Source organism: Panthera leo, chromosome B1 (assembly GCF_018350215.1).
Source record: "Panthera leo isolate Ple1 chromosome B1, P.leo_Ple1_pat1.1, whole genome shotgun sequence".
Taxonomy (NCBI): Eukaryota; Metazoa; Chordata; class Mammalia; order Carnivora; family Felidae; genus Panthera; species Panthera leo.
Window position 1 is genome coordinate 41,015,989 of NC_056682.1, and position 21,204 is coordinate 41,037,192.

Consider the following 21,204-nt stretch of genomic DNA (forward strand, 5'->3'; position numbering starts at 1 on the left):
CAAGCAGGCTTTGGGCTCCAGGAAAATCATTGCCCTGTGAGCCCGACAAGCATCAATCCTCTTGGGTGGTAAGAATCTAGAAGGAGAGGAGTCTGCTCCTCTCCCCTCCCCACTGGGTGGGGTGTAGGAGGATGTCTCATCCCCCAGGAACAGAGGAGAATAAGCTGAATGCTATAATAATGAGTCACTCAGGTTAACTCAACAAACTCCTACAGGCATTTGAAAAATGTTAATGCTATTTATGAATTCAGTCAGAGTCCAAGAGGAAATAATTGAAAGTTACTGGTTAAAAATTGAGAGGAGGTGAACTTGGGCCTCCTATCCGGTCTGATTAGCCAGCTGTATTCCAGGGCATCCCCAGGGAGGCCTCCGGGGTCTGTTTCAGCTGTCTGTGGCTTCAGCTTCCCTGATTGGCCTCAGCACAGTGGAGGCACTTAGCAAATGCTAAATAATAATTAGAGTAAGTGGCCTGGACAAAGCACCGCTGTGGAATGCACCTCGCTGCCATTATAGAACAGAGACCTTCCCTGGCTTTCTCTCCTCTCTCTCCCAGCCAGAACTGACGTCTCGTTTATTTATGGCTTCCTCAGAGTTCCTGGGCTTTTCTATCCTTCCACAGTCTCATTGTCCACTAAAGCAGATTGCTTGCAAGAACAGGTTTGGCCCCAAATTGCTGAGTTCAAATCCTGACCCTACCACTTATATGCTGTGTGACCTTGGGCAAGTTTGTTAACCTCTCTGTGCTTCTGTTTTCCACTCATAAAATAAGGCCAGTGTTATATATATATATATATATATATATATATATATATATATATATATATATATATATATATCTTCTAAAATTGCCGTGAGGATTAAATGAGCTAGCACTTGTAAGATGCTTAGAACGATGCTTACCACATAGTAAGCACCCCCAAATGTTACCTGTTACTGTTTCTTTCTTTTGGTTCCTCTACTAGTGAGTGCTTTGAACTTCTTGTCCCATGGGTGTCAAAAGATGCATAGAATCTGTTGGTATAGAACAGGGCACTCCAGACCCAGCAAGAGGCGTGCCTCGGTGGTGGCAGAGACTCGGGTAGAGCACTAGAATATTCCTTGACTGTGTCAAGTGGACCTCTCACAACCTTTGCATTTCCAGATGCCACACACTCCATCTCTGTCTGCATTCAGGCCTCTGCTCCAGCATCACCTTCTCAGAGAGGCCTCCTGTGTCTAACACTGTATCCCATCTTACTCTCTGTCCGTTTCCTTGTGTGATTGTCCTTTGTGGCCCTTATCACTTCCCTGTAGGATCAATGTCTTATTGCTTGTCCATCCACTTGCTCTCTCTCCAGTTAGAAAGTAAGCTCGTTGAGGGCAGGACATTTGTCTCTCTGTTCAGTGCTGTATCCTAAAGAGTGTCTGGCATCTAACAATCAAACAGATATATACATTTCTTTAAGCTCTACACCCAATGTGGGGCTTGAACTCACAACTCCGAGATCAAGAGTCACGTACTCTACTGACTGAGCCAGTCAGGTACCCCGATACAGATATTTAAAAAAAAAATTTTTAAGTTTATTTATTCATTTTGAGAGGGAGAGAGAGAGCACAAGTGGGGAAGAGGCAGAGAGAGAGGGAGAGAGAGAACCCAAGCAAATTCTGCACCACCAGTGCAGAACCCGATGTAGGGTTCAAACTCACAAACCGTGAGATCATGACCTGAGCCAAAGTCGGATGCTTAACTGAATGAGTCACCCAGGTGCCCCTAGATGTTTTTTAAACAAATGAATGAGTCCAATAACCATCATCTCATTTTCATGTTTGCATAAAACCTTTGTGAGAGATGGCAGCTCCCTTCAACCTCGTGACAAGAGACGTGTAAAACGTTAAAAGCTGTACTATCATTTGGAATTAATTATTCTTTTACGTAGTATTCATAGAGTTCCCCAGAGTAGACATATTTATTTTGTTGCCTTACTTATATATTTATATTTACAAATGTTTGTTTCTGGATCCGTGTGTTCTGTCTTCTATAACCAAACACCTGGGGCACAGGCTCCAAATTGAAATTGATCCCCATGACTTTCTAAAAACCGGCTGTCCTTATGGTTGGTTCAAGTCTCACTGCTGGACAAAAGGTTGCCCTGAGTGCTGTGGCATCCTCTGACCTCAGCCTCTCCTTTAAACTCCTGGCACTTCTTGTTGGAACCTCTTGTTTGGTTTTAACCGTGCCATGGGGGCATCACTTACTGAATCTTTACCCCTTTTGTTGTTCTATTTATTTTCTATATAACTATATCTTTATCTCTACTAGTTTGCCATCTTCCCAAGGGTAGCAACCATGGAATATACTTAATGTATGTCTTCCATTGGGTTCTTGGATTGCACGTGGCAATTCAACAGTTCATATCTGAATGGAAGAATAAAGGAATGAGAAGCAGACCTATCAGCACCACCAAGTCTTTTGTTGATCATTTATCTCTGTTAGCCTCACCCTAAAAGCATTTTAGGGACCAAAGGCTGATATGGATATTGGCAATGATTTTCCTCTGGATGTGTTGATTGTCATCTTTGTATCTCATTTCAGAAATCCTGGAAATGTCTCTCTCTCTCTTTCTTTCTCTAAGAGGCTAAGAACTAGCTCAGTCATTACAGAAATGATAATGGGTTTTTTAGTGATACTTGGTTCACTGCCCATTTCTCTTATTCTTTCTCCAATACCTAATGTACCTTTATTTAGCAGTTCAAGGTCAGGGGTGCTGAGAAAGGTCATCTTGAAAAGCAGTTTATAGAAGAAGAAGTCAAGGTTGATTTTAGACTAGAAGTAGGGTATTCATAAAGTCATAAAATTTTAGATATGGAAAGCACAGTAATGCTTCTATAACATTTTATTTCTTTAAAAAGATATGAAGCCAAAGTTTAGAAAAGGGACCATCTAGACATGCTTCATCACTGTACAGATTAGAAATGTCCAAATGAGTGACCTACCTTGGGATTCACCTACTGTAGGTGGGGATTTCTGCAGATAAGAGAGACAGAGAGAAATGCAGATGTGGCTGATGATTTATAACTTATTTCCTTCCCTTTTATTTAAGTAATTATAAAAGGGGTGATATAAATACTGTATGAAAATATATCTCACAGAGAAGCCAGCCAGAATTCACAAGAGGACTAAATAGAAAGATAATGGTCTCTATTCAATTATTAAGAATAATATGATGAGCCCCGTGTGAAATATTATGTGTGGCACCTGCTCTTATTGCCTTGGTAGGAGAGAGAAAAGAGGCCCCGGGAAGTAGAAGGCAGATACCAAGGTGTTCTTCAGTGTTAACTTCTAAGTGTCCTGTTGTGAAAGGAGCTTAAGAAGATCTTGCAGGAAGCTGTCGGGTTGTGAGGAATGGCAAAATTCAGGGGATGGTAGGCAGGCCAGGTACTGGTTTAATTGGGCTTAATTGCTTTGAAGTGTTTTGGCTCCAGGAAGAGAGAAGAAACTTCTTCAGTCAGCATTTGGCCTGCTGGGTCTGCCCCTGACCATCAGCGCCCTAAGGACGGGGAAAGAAGTCAGTGCTACAGCAGGGCGTCCCTAAGGACTCCACCAGCTCATTATCCCTCCCCAGGGCTAGCTGCAGAGGCTGTTTGCACCTGCTTCCTGGTGCTGCTTGCACCTGGTTCCAAAGGGGGTATTCCTGAAGTTACTGTGATAATTCTAGAGAACTCGGTGGGAGTAGACTGGGATTGTTTCAAGACTCTCCACTTCCCCAACCTTATGGGAGAGACCATCTTGGCTCAGTCACCTGTCATTAATCCCTTTAGGGCCTAGGTCCTATAAACATTTCTGCATTGAACGTGCCTCTGATCCGTGGCTGGGCTCCCTTCTGACCAGCGGGAATGGCCAAAATAATAAAGAGGCCCTTGCTTGCACTCAAATTTCCAAGACTGAGCCATTCTTCCTGGAGAATACTGAATTTCACTTTTTTATCTACCCTAAAAATCCCTTAGCTCATATAATCAAGCAAAAACCAGAGTGACTCTCTTCCCTCTGCTTCACGCATGGCCCAAAGCATGTAGTGCTCTTGGGTGACTTTGGGCAAATTACTAAATGTTTTTGTGCCATACCTTGCCTTCTGTGAGATGGGAATACTTCCATGGCAGCTTCTTTCTAGGGTAGTTGTGAGGATTCAATGTGTAGACATCTAAAATACTTAGAACAGCACCTAGCTCTTAAATCTGAACTGTTATTATTTTCAGATTCTTTCCCCCTCCTGCTCTTTTCTCTGTACCTCATTGTCACTAGAGTGAAGTATGATGGGCCAGAGGGCAGGGAAGCGGGGTCACAGGGCATGATCTTCCCAGGCTCCAATTCCTAGTGGAATCAACTCTGCCTCCCCCAAGCTGAGGAATCCTTGCTCCAGAGGCCAGGCAAAGTTTGGGGAGCACAGGCCCCTCTGGAATTCTTTAGGCAGGTCAGGCTGGTGACAGGCTACCCATTCTGGCTTTCTCTCCTTAGGGAGAATTTTTCAAATAAGGGAAAGGCCTGAGCAGATCTACTGGTCAGCCATGTAGGGCTCTCTGAACGGGCACTTGGACATCCTTTGGAAACTGAGCCATGGGGTTTGCTGCCAATAGCCAAGCCCATGTGAGCACGTCCAAATGTGAAGTGAGTTTCTTCTCCTAAGCAGCGGGCTGCAGAGGAAGGTTTCCATAATGTGTGGGAGCACTGGACAGAGTGTAGTAAACCAGGCCATTCTGGCAGCGTGTCTCGTACATGTTTTCCAAAATGTGTGTAATTTCCGCCCTGAGTCTGGGCTCCCCAGTCAGCAGCCAGGCAATATGTTCTGAAGTGTCGGTTCTGAGCACAGCCAGAGCCCCGCACGGTGGCAAAAATGAAACATGGCAACGGGACATGGGCCAGCACACTTGATGAGGGCGATGCCTTTAGAATTATATTCATGCACCCCATGACCTGTCAACACCCTCTCACCCACAGCAGAGAGATGGGATCTGTTAAGGACCTATCTGCATGACCGCCTTGGGAGTGAGGAAGCCAACTCGCTTGTTCGGCCTGAGCTGGTAGTTTTGTGCTAATGGAAATTGTGGGGAAAAGCCTGGAGGTGCACACTGGGGTGCAGGATCCTTTCCTCCTGCACAGCCCAGGGCTCTTCCCCGCCTATGAAGTGACTGGTTCCAAGGCCGTTTCCACAGGGGCCATGACAGCATGTGGCGAAATGAACAATTTGGCCAACAGCTTAGAACATCTGATTTTTTTTTTCATGGATGTGACTCATTTTAAAATCTGAATTGAATGAATTTCTTTGGATTCCAGTTGAGCCAATGTTTCCTGAGCCTCTGGTGTGTGGTCTGTATCATGCTAACACTCATGTGTGTTGTTTTGACCCAGCCATTTGGCCTACTTGAGGAACAAAATCCTGTTCCACTCGAGAGACATGTATTCGTGCTGCTTTGTGCTGGGTGTAGAGATGCTGAGATGAACAAATATGAGGGGACCCCTCATCTCATACTTTTTTCCCTGCCTGGGTAGCCCTGAGTGGGTCCAGAACTGCTCAGCAGACAAAAGCCATTTGCTTATTTTTGAGGCATCGAGTTGTTTAGGAATTCCAGTTCTATTTCTTATCCAAAGACAGAAATGGATACTGAAGTTGAAATTTGTTATTGTACATAAAACATTCTGCTCTCTTCATCTGGTTATTGGCTGAGAGACAGTGACGTTTGGATGCCTGTTTGCTTCTTACTATTGGGAAAATAATCCTGTCCCTTATAGACTTGCCACTGGGTTCGCTCCCCTCTTTTCCCTCCAGCACAGGGGCAGGGTTTCTGGGGCACTGGGCACAGAGACCACTGGGGAGGTCGGCCTTTGTTGGTCCTTCCCTTTGGCAAACTTGGCTTTGAGCTTGTCCATGTTGGGGGGGGGGGGGGGAGGAGTGCTCCAGAGCACATGATTTGAAAATCAGAGAGGGAGATAACAAATATACTCAAAAGCATGTTGGTTTTTTTTTCACACCAGGAGTGGGGATATACCCGAAAAATCTCAATACTGAAAAAGCAACCCAGAGTGTAAAACCGTTTTCCAAGTTGAGGGTTTGTGAGGAGTCCGGTTCCACTGAGGCTGTGTCAGAGTGGGCTTACAGCTAAAAAGATCCCTTTGGAAGGACAGCCATTATCCAGTCCCAGGAATGAGGGGAACCCCTGTGGGTATATGAAGAGAAAATCCTAGATTCAGCTTTGCTGTCCCCCGCCTCCCCTGCAGTGATCTCGGGTTTAATGCTGGCCCTCTCTGGATTCCCTGTAGCACCTTTCTCATGGGTTTAAAAATAGACTCCGGGGCTGCCAACCCTCTTAAAAGGAACATGATAGAGATCAGTGCCAGTGCTATGGGACCTGATACCCAGCTCTGATCACCTCCCTAAATAGACCCCACACTTGGGATCCCTTGCTCCAGTGAGGGGGGGCGCCCAGGGCTATCCAGCTGGCCACTGGGTGCTCTCCACACAAAATTAAATAGCAAAACAACCCAGACTGTCTTTTCTCCTTTCCCTTTCTTCTCTCACTATTGAAAAGCTTAAGAAGGAATTACAAGGTCTGAGGGGAGTCAGACTGGACTTCTCAGTCCACCCAGTGTAATAGCTGCAGCCCATATTCTGTAAAGTTCCTTCCCAATTAATCAGTAGGTGGAGGGGGTGGGGCTAGTGCAGGGGGGTGCAACAGTGTCTGGATGAGGAATAACATTTTCCCAGCAGTGATGCTCTTAATGGTTTACACAGTCCCCGGGGTGGTTGATGGCTGGCTCCAGCAGCGATAAACGAGCCTGCCTTTCTCAGTAAAGGGTGGAGCTCCTGCTAGGCAGCCTTATCCTCTGTGCCCAGAGTCTCCAGGAGCTGGGGCACCTCCCTGCGTGCATGAGGGGCTGGACAGATAGAAGAATGGTCGAGAGCAGAGTTGTACTTGTCAGCAGGCCGTACTGCAGCCAGCAGCCGGGAAGCCGCAGGGGGAGCTGTCAGACCTGAGGCTCGGCTGTACACACGACTCGAGACTTGTTTCTTCACTGCATTGAAATGGTGCATCAGAAGCCCAACTCCAGTCGTTGTAGCAGAGTGCTGGGGGCTCTTGGGGTCCTGTTCACAGCTGTGAATGTTTGACCTTGGCTAAGCTGTAACAAGGCCCTAATTTTCCAGAATAGAAACAAGATCAGCAACACTCTGGGCGGTGGGAAGGGTTAACCATTGACGGAAGCTTTAGTTGAGAAGAAGGGGAGGAGAGGAGGAAAAGAAGAGATGTTAGTTGTCACTTATTGAGTACCTGCTGTGTGTCCTTAGTGGTGCTAGGCATTTACATTATTATTTTATTATATTATATTATTGTTATTTTTTATTTTGAGAGAGAGAGAGAGAGAGAGAGAGAGAGAGAGAGAGAGAGTACATGCAAGCAGGGGAGGGGCAGAGGGACAGGGAGGGAGAGAATCTTAAGCAGGCTTCATCCTCAGCTCAGAGCTTGATGTGGGGCTTGATCCCATGACCCTGGGATCATGCCCTGAGCTGAAGTCAAGACTTGGACGTTTAACCAACTGAGCCACCCAGGTGCCCCTACATTATTTTCATAATACCTGGAGACGTGAGTCAAGTTATTTTTATTTTACTGATGAAGAAACCAATACTCAGAAAAGTTACTTCCCTTATCAAAATTTACACAGTGCAACTGCAGAGCAGCGGGCCTACTAACTTTGAGTGTTTGAAGGCTGCCCAGAGAAGCAAATAGTGCCATTGTTACTAAGTTAGTTCCATGTCTGAGTTGGAGGGGGATTAGACCAGAGGAGCAGGAGGGGCACATCTGTCCTTGAGTTAATTGAAGGGGGAGAGCAGTAGCTGCTGTCCAGGGCGTGAGGTGACAGGAGGCCTTTCTCTGGAATCCCGGGTCTGCCCTGAATGTCAGCTCTCACATTCCTTTAGACGGGAGCCAGCTTGTGTCCTGGCTGGCCGCTGCCTGCAGCTGCCTGTTCCTGTCCCCCCAAAACATTCTGCGGGAGGCACAGTCATCTGAGAATCCCATGCACCTGGGATCCTTTGCTCCAGGCTTTTGAGCAAAGAGACGTGTTCTCCCAGTTTGTGGAAGAGCTAGATTCTTGGAGGAATTCACTGCAGGGTCCCCATAGATTGTCCTGGGCTCCCACTCCACTCACGGATTTTCTGTATTATACAATGAATTGCTTCCCTTTCTTCTCCTGCACTGTCTCCTCCTGACATAGCTGGATGTGGCCTAGAGGACAGGCTCCACAGCGGAAGCCTCTAGCATCTCATTATGCTCATCAGCCTAGGGAACTGCAGAGACAGTTGGTAAAGTATTTAGCAAGATTGGGAAAAACCTGTAGACCCTATGAACCTATAGGATGGAACAAGGGGTCTTGTGTCCTTCCTGAGAACCTCTGGTTTTTTCTTTAGCTAATCAGTTCCTTTCTGTTGCTTTACTTCGGTTTCAGTGACTGTCACTGGCAGATCTCCTGATACATTCAATACCTGCAATAAAAAGTGCAGCCTTGGGGTGGCTCGGTCAGTTAAGCGTCTGACTTCGGCTCAGGTCATGATCTCATGGTTCATGGGTTCGAGCCCCGCATTGGGCTCTGTGCTGACAGCTCAGAGCCTGGAGCCTGCTTCCTGCTTCCGAGTCTGTGTCTCCCTCTCTCTTTGCCCCTCCCCCGCTCATGTCCTGTCTCTCTCTGTCTCTCAAAAATGAATAGAAACGTTAAAAAGAATTAAAAAAAAAAAAGTGCAGCCTTCAGGTATGGAAAAAAAAAGGAAACTGGCAGGGAGCAGGATGGTTATTTGTCATCTAAAGGTGTGGTGGTGATGGAGGGTGGAGAAGGGACAGTCAGCTCATGGAGAAAATAATAATCCCTTATCTTTCTGAATGCCTAGAGCCCAAAGACACCATGACAAGTCATTTAGTTTATCCTGCTTCTATATGCCATATCAAATGGTGAGTTATCTGTCTCTGCTATCCTGAAGGATTCCCAGCAAAGATTCAGCCCTTTCTGAATAATGAGTTCTATTAAGTCATATCCCCAACAGCTGGAAAGTTCTTCCTGTCTAATGCCTAATGTAAATCTTCTCTACCTCAGTTTTCAACCCCATGACTTACCCTTTCCTTATGACGGTGGGTTTGCCCTTTTCAAACATTGGTAAGCAAGCATTTATTGGGCACCACTGCCCAGCACTGTGCTAATCACACAGGGGAGCAGATGGGGAAGGCGAGGGGGAGGGATTGGGAATACAGAACATTTGAACCAAGCTGCCTCTGCCTGTGAGAAGCTTATAATGGAATCATGGTCACCTGGCTACCACACTTGAGAGAGGCACCATATCATTAGGCCTGTGCTGGGGTTCTAGTGCCAGAAGGAGGACTTTACATCTGAAGGGCCAAATCCTTTATTCTCCTTAGTGCCAGTCACCTCAGCTCCTTCATGTCTGACACCGTTTCCTTTCTTCTCCTCTTGGGCCTTGCCTCTTTGCATATTTAAGTTGTAAAGCCTCAACCTTAATGAGGTCATGGGTAACATCAAGAATTTGTAACAATCCTGGGGCACCTAGATGGCTCAGTCGGTTGAGCGTCCAACTTTGGCTCAGGTCACAATCTTGCCGTCCATGAGTTCGAATGCTGCATGGGGCTCTGTGCTGATAGCTCAGAGCCTGGAGCCTGCTTCCGATTTGTGTCTCCTTCTCTCTCTGCCCCTCCCCTGCTCGCACTCTGTCTCTCTCTCTCAAAATTAAATAAACATTAAAAAAAATTTTTTTTAAAGAATTCTTGCCAGTCCTGGTCAGTTCCTCTGATAGTACCTCAGCATCTTTCCCATTACTCTCACAATGCTATGGGTTGTATTCAGCTTCTGGTCCACTATAACTATCTCGTCCTTTTTCTTTTTGGTTGTGTAAAACCCATAGCATTGGACGGTACAAGGAACACTGGACTTAGGAGCTTTAATATCTAGGTACCAAAATTAGACTGGGGATGTTTTCCTATTTTAACTTTGAATATTTCACTTTACTTGCAAGGTCTTAGTTTATCTCACTTTTAAAACAGATATTCTGGGAGTGCCTGGGTGGCTCAGTCGGTTAAGCGTGCAACTTCAACTCAGGTCATGATCTCACAGTTTGTGGGTTTGAACCCCATGTCAGGCTCTGCGCTGACAGCTCGGAGCCTGGAGCCTGCTTCCAATTTTGTGTCTCCCTCTCTCTTTGCTCCTCCCCCACTTGTGCTCACTCAGAAATAAAAAAAAAATAAAATAAACAGTTACTCTGTATATAAAGAACTGTCAAAACTCAATAATAAAACAAACAACCTGACTTAGAAGTGGGCAAAAGGTTTGAACAAATATGATACCAAAGAAGATATGTGGATGGCAAATAATCCTCTGAAAAGATGTTTAACACCATTAGCTATTAGACGAGTGCAAATGAAAGCCACAGTGAAATACTACTGCACATCTACTAGTATTTCTAAATTAAGATTGGCCATACCAAGTATTGGCAGGGATGTGGACCTACTGGCACAAGGGAGGGATCATGATGTAGGAGGAAATTTTTGGAGGTGATTCTGGAGGTTCATTATCATGACTGTATCATGATGGTTTTATGGGGGTATACATATACCAAAACTTACCAAATTGTACATTTTAAATACACTGTTTATGGTATGGCAATCAAACCTTAATGTAGCTGCTAAAAAAGTGGTCTGTGTTTCATGGTGCAGTCAGTTGTATCGGTTTTTGAAAGTAGTCTGCATATTCTTTATCTTCCATTTGAGTAGGGCGTTTTCTCTCTCTCTAAATATTAATGTTGAGTGGTGCTTTAGAATCCCTTGAGATACTACACTGGGCTATGATCAGGGCTGTTCCAGTAACCATAATTTATTAATTGAAGCTCTCTATGTAGAGGATTTTAGCATATCTGAGAGACAGTTTTAAGAGGCACGGGACAAGAGACCTGTAGGGACCTGTGTGTTAACAACGTGTGCATGGGGAGAGAAGGGCTGGGGTGACTTCCTATACTCAGACCTTGCCCTTTGGTACAGCAGTGCAGGTGTTTTCCACCCCCCTTTCAGAGGTGGCCTATCCTGAAGTTCATCCTCTAATGATGTTGAGGGTCTCAGACCTAGAAAGTTCTGATGCTGCAGTCTTCAAATACCAGTTGTTTTTTTTTTTCCACTCACATGGAGAGGATTTGGTTGCATTATACACTTCAGATCCTCTCTGTTTTGACAACATATGGACCTTTTCTCTTGATCTTTATTTATCCCACTTGTTTGGGACTTTTCTTTAATTGTTGAATGGCTTTGAAGAGCACTTTACTTTGGAAAACACTCTCAGAGTTTTTTTCTAACCTTCAGGAGCATGCTGCACATTATCTATTCCTGGCCCTGAGTACACTTTTGTTAGGAATCTTGCCAGTGCTGTTAATGGAAGGGCTTTGGGTCAGCTGTACCCTCCATTTACTGGTGGGGACCATGGTCCTGACTCTACCTGTCTGGGCTCAGTTCCTTTACAAGCTAAAAGCATCGTCTACCTTATGGGGTGGCTGTGAGGATTAATTAAGGTAAGGCAATATGTCCATCACCTAATAGGTGCTCAGTGTGTTAATTCCTCGCCAACACACACACAGCTCGGCCATACCTATGTGTCAGGGCAGGAGGGGTGGAAAAAGAGCATTTAGTGTTATTTGAAGAGAACATGAAGCCGGGCTCATGATATAACATCCATGGTCTGAACAAGCAATCTTGCCCCCCGGGGGGGGGGGCAATTACCTGGCATTGCTTTTGCTGACCACTTCTAGTCACCTGTTCTTAATAATCTCGCATAGCCCCCAAGGCTTGGCCACCTCCCCTCCACGCCCCCCCCCCCCCCACAGATGTTTTTGACATCTGCCCCTGAAATGACCTCAGGAGAAGGTGAAGATGGTCCCGGAACAGAAAACTGGGAGCTTACTCCAGCCGATGTTTCATTAACACTAGCAGACTTGAGGGATGAGGGAGATAGTAATAACAGATCTGTGTACTGCCTCTCAGCTTCATTTCGCATCGCGGCTCTCTGGCAGAATCTGGAATAGGCTGATTAGCTGGTATCTCAGGACACGATGTAAGAGCTCAAAACATGCAAATTGGTTATGGGGCATAAATAGACTTTGCTGAGCTCACCCTGGCCGTCTTTGCAGGCTCCGGGGCCCGTTCACTAGGGCAGTTCGGGGCGGCAGGAGGCAGGGCGGGAGCGCCATGCAGCTTGGAGCTCCTCACCTCCATTGGACGTGTGTGCCTCCCTTCTGCAGCGGCAGGACGCTCGCTCCTCGCCCGGCCGGCCGGCACCTGCAGCTCGGGCCGCACCCCCACCCGCGCCCTCCACGCACCCCCTCCTCCGGGCTTGGCAGCTGGTGCCTTCTCTCCGGAGATCGCTTCGCATTAACTTTCCCACCGAACATAATAATGGAGAGAAAATGAAGAGATCCTATTAGCGGCTGGCTGGCTGGCTGGCTGGAGGGCGGCCGGGCGGCCGGGCGCAGGGTCCGGGCGCCCGAGCCCGAGCCCGAGCCCGAACCCGAACCGAGCGGAGGGAGCCTGTATTTTTAGCCAGATGCCGCGTAACTTGCTGGCGCTCCCAGCGCCGCCGAGCAGATAACGGGGGAGGGGGAGCAGGGAGCCGGGCTCGGATTTCAGCGCGGGCGCCGGACGATGGCAGCGAGACAGGGCAGGTCCGGTCCAGACTCTGCGGTGAGTGGACGGCCTGCTCGCGGCCGCTCGGGCGGGGAGCTCGGCGCGCGTTGGGCGGCCGCCGTGCGGGGTCCGGGCCGCAGCGCCCCTGGCCGCCGGCTGCGGGTCCTGCCCGGCTCGGCGGGCGCCAACTTTCGGGCGGGTGCGGGGACGCGCCCCGGTGGCCCTTCTGCTGCCTCACGCCAGCCGGGCGCCGAGGCTTCTAGCAGGATCCAGAGGAAAATTCCTTTGGCCTGGAGGCTACCGCCGCGCAGGGGCCAGTGGCGGGAGGCGGCCCCGACCTGTGGCCGGCCGGGGCGAGGCGGCGCACGCGGGAGCGCGGGGAGGAGACCGGGGCGCGCGGGGCCCTCGCCGAGGCCGTGTCCCCTCGCCCCGGAGGACAGTCCTGCCCAGCGGGTTCTGCTGCGGGGGGCGCCTCGCTGCCCCTCGCGGGGACCCACCCGCACCCGCGGGGATGCCACGGCCCTGGCCTCAGCCGGAGAAGCGGCCCCATCGCCCTCCACACATCTGACCCCTCAACCTTAGAAACACTAGTGCCCGGAGGTCCAGAGCCAGCGGGAAATGAATGGGGATGAGAGCAATGTTGTGTGCTGGGGAGCCCCTGCTTTCCCTGTACCCTGTCATCCTCCGGCCTCCCGGGCGGCTGTGTAACATCCTTGTTTTGGCAATGGGGAAATTGAGGTCTGGGAACTTGTGTGAGGCATAGCATCAAGTGGCAGAGTGGGGCTCACGCGAGGTCTTCCCAACATCAGGGTCCACTCTGGCTGCTCACACATCACTGCATCACCCAGGCTGTAAGGTCGGCCTTAGGAAGTGCCCAGGAATGGGCAGGGTTCTTCCCAAGGCCTGGCAGTTGTGTTGGGAGATTATAAGGGAACCAGGAGCCCCTGCTTGCATATTTTATTTCCTTAATGACACCTTTAATATGTTCATTCTATCTTTGCCAATGGCAGTCTATCTGACTGGGGCTCCTGGAGACAGTTTGTGAGCCTTTACCAGCACAACTTTTTGGAAAGAAAAATGAAAAACTTAATGAAAACACGCACTGTGGTCCAGGGTTCACTTCTGATGCTCCTAGTCAGGCCCAGGGTTTACATCTGATGCTCTGTAGTCAGTGGGATAAAGGCAGGGGCCACACAGGTGTGCACACTGGCTGGTGCTGCGTTTTCTTCCTGAGAGGCCTAACAGGGGCCTAGGACTAGCCAGGTGCTGAGTAAGAAAGAACTGTCAGATGTGGAGGGCAATCCCTGAATACGAGCAGACAGCTCTGCATCTGGAACTTGGCCTCCCTTAGTCTTCTGGATGTGCTGCAGCAACCCCAGGAAAGAATCTAGAATCTGTTCCCAGGAGTCCTGACAGTGGCCTTGTTAAAGAAACTGCATTTTGCTCAAACAAAATCCCTGGGGAACGATCCGTTATCTATATTATCTTATCAATGTTTACTGATAGTAGCTCAGTTTCCATTCATCTTTTTAGACATGAACATTGCACTTAAAAGGCCTTGAGAAAGTAATTCATGATTTGTTTTGGGGAACCTTGGGCCATCTCCAGCCCCAGGGAAGGTATAAAGAGGCCCTGGGACTCTCTTACTTAACCTGAAACTCTACTTTGCTTGGCCTCTGGTGTTTTTGAAGCCCTCACTGCTCATGTGTTACAGGCATGCTGACATTTAGCAGTGTGCTTCCGGCCTCTCCCTCCCAGGACACTGGAGCCCCCTCGGCTACTTATCTATTGCTATATTCGTATCACCCCACTCAGGAAGTGCAAGTTTAATAATAGTCTGGGTGTCTCAGGTAACCAAGGGTTCACCTCCCTTTTCCGAGCAGCCCTTGATGAGAACTTGAGTCCTTTCCTTTCCCCTCCATTACTTCCTCTGAAGTGAGGGCCAAAGTGGGCTCTGAGTGCAGGTGGAAGCTTCTCTCCTCCAAAGCTGAACTTGAGAGGAACATTATGAGCACTAAAAATGATTGGCCCAAGAGGCAGTATAGCACAGGAGTGAAGAGAAAGACCTTAGAGTGTGGCTACTTGGATTCAGCTCCTGGCCAAGCCATGTATTAGCTGTGTGACTCTGGATAAGTTACTTAACTTCTCTGTGACTCAATCACCTCACCTGTGCAAAGGAGACAATAAGTATACCTGCCTCATGGGATTATTGGGAGGAGCAAATGAATTAGTTTATGTAAAGTGTCTAAAATGTAGTAAGGCCTTTAGAAAGGTAAACTTACTTTGTTATGAAAGGAAGTTCAGGGACATCACATGGATTAACCAGCATGGATGTGGGCTGAGGGCACAACAAAAACCCCTTCCTGCCCTCAATGCAGGCATGAGCAATTTTCTCACAGGTGAAATTAGCTTGAAATGAAACTCAAGATGAGGAAGGGGCGAAGACACAAGCAGGCAGGTTTAGCGGGGTGCCCAGAGTTCCTCGGTGGTGATGCTGGGTTCAGGGCCCTTGTGGACTGGTTTTCTGGAACACGGTGAACAGCTTCTGCTAGGTCCTTTATCTAGTTCCCTCGAACAGAGAGGTCTCTCCGAGGCTGCCCCACATCCCAGGGACAGGTGGGACTTGGGGAGAGCCAGGAATTGTGCTCCAATTTATCAGAGCTCAGAGACAGTCTGGTTAGTATTTGGTCATTATCGCCATCATTATTTTCCTGGTTAGTATTTACACTGGTAAACATTCTAAATGGATCATGTTGGATTCATTTGACTCTCTTTTCTGCCCTATTGGATTACACACACTGTTCCTGGATGCACCAGGAAATTGCACCTGGGACAGGTCATTGAATTGGAGGTAATTGAATTAGATGGATGAGCAGCATGGGCTCAGAAGAACAAAATGGTGAGAATGGGCCTCATATTCCAACCCAGGGTCATTTGCTCTATAGGTTAAATGTTCTCTGGCACCTGGGAAGTGTTCACTGAATGCTAGTGGAATGAATTAGTGAGTACGTGCGTGCATGCATGAATGACCCCTTTATAACTCTGTCATTTGTTTTTCAAATCATGAGGGCAGGGACCTATATTCTTATTTTTTATTCTATTTCTCTTTGCCCTAGCAGAATCCTGGACTTGAAATAGGACCTCAGCAAATATATTGTACAATTAAACTGAGTGATACACAGAGGGAGTGACACCATTATCTATAATTCACCTGTAAGATACCCTGAGGATCCTGCTAATGTCCTGACTACTCTATGCCAGAGAAGACCAAACAGAAAATGAAAAGGCCTTAGCAATTGAACTTCACCTCTAACTGTATAGGTGACTTTAGCCAGTCACTTTATTCTCACCTTTGGTTTTATTATCCCCAAAAGGAAGGAGTGGGACTAGATGATCCCATCCTAGAGGCCTGTTTTGGCCTTAACACAGCCTTCAGGGTTAGAGCTGGGGCCTGCCTGGGACCCTTCCCCTGCCATGGATTAACTGTTTGATTGGTCAAGGCATGTGGTTCCTTCCAGCCCCTACAATCTGTCAGGGCTGCCTGGACACCCCTCAGGCTTGAGATTGCTGAGAGTGCATCTCGGGATCAAGGGCAGTGGAAGGGTGTGGGCTTTCATCAGGGAGTCCTGGGCTGAATCCCCGACAGTTAATTGCAGAACTTGGGCAAGTTATTAACCTTTCCAAACCTCAGCTTCATTAACTCTTAAATGGGGATGATAATTATACATACCTCACCGGTTGTGATAAGGATGGAAAGATACCCTGTTGATAAGACGCCAGCTCAATGACTGGTGTTAATGCTATAATTTCATTATTATGTCACACAAGCTATACAAACTACTTCACCTTCCTCAGCCTCGTCTGGATTGGGCTTCCCTTCCCCTCTATTTATCTGCTTCTCTGTCTGTAATAAATATTCTGCCTCACTTCCCAGAGTCAGTACTCTGAACAAACAGTGTCATTAGTGATATTGCATTTCTCTTACCCATCATGCTCAGGTTTTCATCCAAAGTCCTGTTATTCTGCTGCAGAAGATAGTTTGGGGAGGTGGGCTAGGTGGGAGACGTGTCTCTCAAACATTCTCATTCTTAGGGAGTAATTTAGTATTTTTCCTAATAGTTGAATCCAGACAGACTTTCTGATTCAGCAGGCACAAGTAGACTTCTCTCTGAGCTATTAAACCTTGAGTCTGATTTCTCTGTGAATCCAGCTTATGGGGAACCAACAGAACGATCCTCACTTCTGAAATATTTCCCCTACCACAGATGCCTAGCCGAGGAACCCTGGGGACATTAGGTGCCTTGTGTTTTAGGCCAAGGGAGATCTTGGCCTAGTAGACCATGCTTTGAAGGATTTCCAAAGAGGTATAAGATTTGGTCCCTGTCCCCAAGAAGCAAAAAATTTGGCTGGGGAGACAGAGAAAGATATATTTAAAATACATTTTTAAAATAAAAAACCAAACTCCTGCGGCACTTGGGTGGCCCAGTTGGTTAAATGTCTGACCTCAGCTCACATCACGATCTCAGTTTGTGAGTTTGAGCCCCACATCGGGCTATCTGCTGTCAGCACAGAGCCCGCCTCAGATCCTCTGCCCACCACTGCCCCCATCCCCCGTCTCTCTCTCTCTCTCTCTCTCTCAAAAATAAATAATTTTTTTTTTTAAATCAAGCTTCTATTTCTAGATTTAAAGATGGTAAATATTGAGTATCCAAGGACAGCATCTTAGAGGAGATAGGAGCTGATTTGGACCTGAATTGGAATTAGCAAACGAGAGTGTCAAAGGGCTTCAGGGTCCCACGAATAATCTGGGTGTGGGCCTGGAAGCTGACGGCCTGGGAATGCCATGGGAAGACAGAGGAGAGAAGAGCAAGGGGCTCTTCTGCTGGCTATGTTGGGGGACTGTGAAATCCAAGTGTGTGTATGTTGTGAGTAGGTGAACACAGAACTTGGGTTTGAGCTTATATAAGGGAGTAGGGTGGGGGCATGTGGGGTCCTGGAATGTGGGAGGATTGGCAGGAAATGGCGAGGCAGGGGTGGAGTGGGGTTGGCTGAGGGTCAGAGAAAGGAAGCAAGTCCTGGAGGCCTGAGGAGGCAAGATGGGAGGGACAGGGACAGTCCCCCAGGGTGGAGGACCAGACGTATGGTGAAGGTAGTGTCTGTAAGGGTGGAGAGTCTTTTCTGCCATGGGTGAACTGTTTAATTGGCTAAGACATAGAGCCCTGATTTGGGGAGAGGATCAAGGTTTCATTGTAGAATATTGTGTGAGATCGTATTTAGGGTGAGCTTCAGTAGTGTGTGTATCAGTGCGCTGTGGCTGCTGTAACAAATCACCATAGACTTGCTGGCTTGAGACAGGTATTTCTTCTCTGGAAGCGAGAAGTCTGAAGTCAAGCTGACACAAGGCCATCCTCATTCTGGAAACTTTCGGGGGAAATTGCCTCTTCCAGCTTCTGCCCGTTGGTGGCTTCCTTGGTTTGTGGCCACACCATTCTGACATCTGCTTCAGTCTTTCCGTCAAGTTTTCTTGTGGGCGTGTGCGTCTCCTCTTGTATCTTTTAGAAGGATACTTGTCAGTAGATTTAGGGCCAACCTAGGTAATCTAGAACAGTCTTATCTCAAGACCCATAACTTCATTGCATCTTCATAGCCTCTTTTTCCAAATAAGGTGACATTGCCAGGTTCCAGGGATTAGGGCACAGACATATCTGTTGGGGCCACCGTTCAATCCACTACAGCATGTGCTCTGAGGAGGGAGCATGAAGGAAGGAGACAGAGTATCCCCAAATGGAGAGGAAACCATGAGGTATGGGTGGGTCTTCTGGAGGACTGGCACCACATGCTTCATGGATGGCCTGTCATGTGACAATACTTACACAATAAACTCGACCTGAGTGTGCACCGTGTGCCAAGCACAGAGCTCAGCACTTGTGCTGATGGGATAATTATAATAATCTATAATAATCCATATTATTTCCTTTCAGCTTCACAGCAAAGGTATGAGAGAGGCTGTTGGGCTCTTGCTCTGAGCCAGCCCCTCACCCCGACAGAGCTCTTGCTCTGCATTTGTCTGCACTCGCTGACTTTATTTGATTGTCCTCACCTCTCATGCTCTCTGGCTGTCATTCATCTTTAACACAAGCAAATGTTCTGGTGGCGGGGTCTTGATGTGTGTGGGGTAGGTGGCCGGGCGACGGCTATGGCGGGGAACTGCTGTACTCTCACGCAGGAGAGCTCCTGAGAGAGACACCTGACAGCTAAAGCCCACGTTAAGTTGACAGCAGAAAAGGAGGTCGAGCTCATAGATTTCAGAGCCGGGCTGTGCTTCTTACCTGTCGTGTGACTTGGCCCAAGTCACTTCTGCTCTCTGTGCCTCGGTTCCTCGTCTGTAAAATGGGGACCACAATACCCGTTACTTCTTGGGGTTTTCAAAAATGATGATTAAATGCATGTCGATGTGGGTATGTAAACATATATTAAGTGTGAAGTGCTGGGAGTGGTTCTTAGTGCATAGTAAGTAAGTGCTATGTGCTGTATACTTAACCAAAACCACAGAAGAGTGCCGAAATGCATGTGTTGGGTTCCTGTGATGCCAGCATCTGTGGCTCCCTGGGGTCAGGCGCTATGTGATACAGGTTCCTCTGTGAGGACGAGGAGCCCTTGGGAACACTGACACAGGCAGTGCTGAGCCTTCGATGTTGGAACCGGGTCTCTCTCAAAGACTGGTCTGTCCTAGGTCCTAGCCAGGAGTGCTTGCTTGTAAGGATACCAAAGAGAAGGGACGGTCGCCTCGAAGGCAGCCTCACGTTCCAGATCTGAGAGCATTCCAGACAGGGACTCTAGGCCCATCTTACAGCTGGGTGCCATGGTGGGCACCAGGGTGCCGTAACAGGAGGGTGCAGTGACCTTGGCCCTTTCTCGCAGCCCTGGGCTTGAATGGGATCTTCAGGTTGTTACCACAGAGCACGCTCACAGCCGGCTGTTTTTCCTCACAGGCCGATGCGGCTACCAGCTTTCTGAGAGCAGCAAGATCGGGTAACTTGGACAAAGCTTTGGATCACCTGCGGAATGGCGTAGACATTAACACCTGTAACCAGGTAACTGGGATGGGGGCAAGCACGTGGTCTCTGGAGAGAGGCTCTTGTCTGATGCCATTTTCTGACAGCTTTAATCTGCCTCTATTAACCTTTTCCCAGTGGCCATAAAATTCCCCAAGGGCTTCGCCTGCTGAAGGCCCTGACCTTGGTGTTCACATCCCAGATGCAGTCCAGGGCCCTGCAGAGAAGGACCTGATGCCTGAACAGTGTGGGCCGGGCCCAGCCTCCATCCCCTGCTGCCTCTTCCCTCAGAAGTTGCCTTGGTCCCTGCTGTGGTCTTAGAATATATGGCCTTTGAAAAGGGGCAGGAGGAAGGGCCTTTGAAGGATGTTGTATCAGTGGTGACATTCAATCTCCTTTGTCCACTAGCGGCCTTTGTGGGTTCTCGCTGAGCTTAGAAGGAAATAGTGATGACGCCTCCCTTGCTCTGTCAGGTGTTGATAAAAGCGAGTCTGGCTCAGGCTGAGAGCCAACGTGGCTTGAATGGATTCTCTGGAGGTTCCCAGTGCTATGCGATGGGTTCAGTTTCAGGACGGGGTAGTATGGAAACTTAATGTGTTCAGGACAGATTGGAGGGCCAAAAATCAGGTTTTGGGCCAAATATTTAGGAATTGACTGAACAGAGAAGAAAGTATGGTCTAGAAAGAGAACAGGGGTACAGCTCGGGAGTGTGGATTGGATGACTTTGGTGTGGTTTGTCTGGTTTGGCCAGCCAATTAAGTTGTTGGGGTACGTGTGCTAATTCAGTTTCTGATGTAGAATAAATATATCAGTTATATATATATATATATATATATATATATATATATATATATATACTACCATTTTAACCATTAAATTGTTTTTAATTGTGGTGAAATACACATAACATAGAATTGACCATCTTAACCATTTTTAAATGTACAGTTCAGTGGAACTGAGTGCGTTCACCTTGTGGTACAACCATGACCACCATCCATCCCCAGAACTCTCTTCATCTTGCAGAACAGAAACTCTGTATCTGTTAAACAGTAGCTTCCCATCCCTGCCTCCCCCAGACCCTCACAGCCATGAATCTACCTTCTGTCTCTGTGAATTTGACTGCTCTAGGTCCCCCATGGAAGTGGCATCATGCGGTATTTCTCCTTTCATGACTGGCTCGTTTGGTTAGCGTCTTCGAGGCTCATCGTGTTGTAGGGGGCTAGATGGCTTTTACAGGCCAGCAGGGCCAATTCCCGGGAGGCAGGTTAACTTTCCCAGGCAACATGCCCCTCTCCCCCTGCCTTCTCAGCCTCTCTTCCCTGTCCCCTCCACCCTGCTTAAAATGCCATGTACCCCTTGCTCTTTCTCTCAGGGCAAGACCCCATTTGGATTCAGTTGGCTTTCTGTGGTATAAATTCATTAGCCACAAGATCGGAGGGGATGCAGCAGGTGGTGTGTG

The 21,204-nt window shown here is 47.9% G+C and overlaps 1 protein-coding gene across 2 annotated transcripts in view; it reads left to right on the forward strand.

The window, feature by feature from the left end:
• The window catches only part of ANK1 (ankyrin 1), a 218,031-nt gene that overhangs the window by 99,478 nt on the left and 97,349 nt on the right, over positions 1-21,204 (forward strand). For both annotated transcript variants that reach the window (XM_042934750.1, XM_042934751.1), the window contains exon 2: positions 19,683-19,784. In XM_042934750.1, the coding sequence (XP_042790684.1) occupies positions 19,683-19,784 (102 nt within the window). The remainder of the gene's footprint in view (positions 1-19,682; positions 19,785-21,204) is intronic.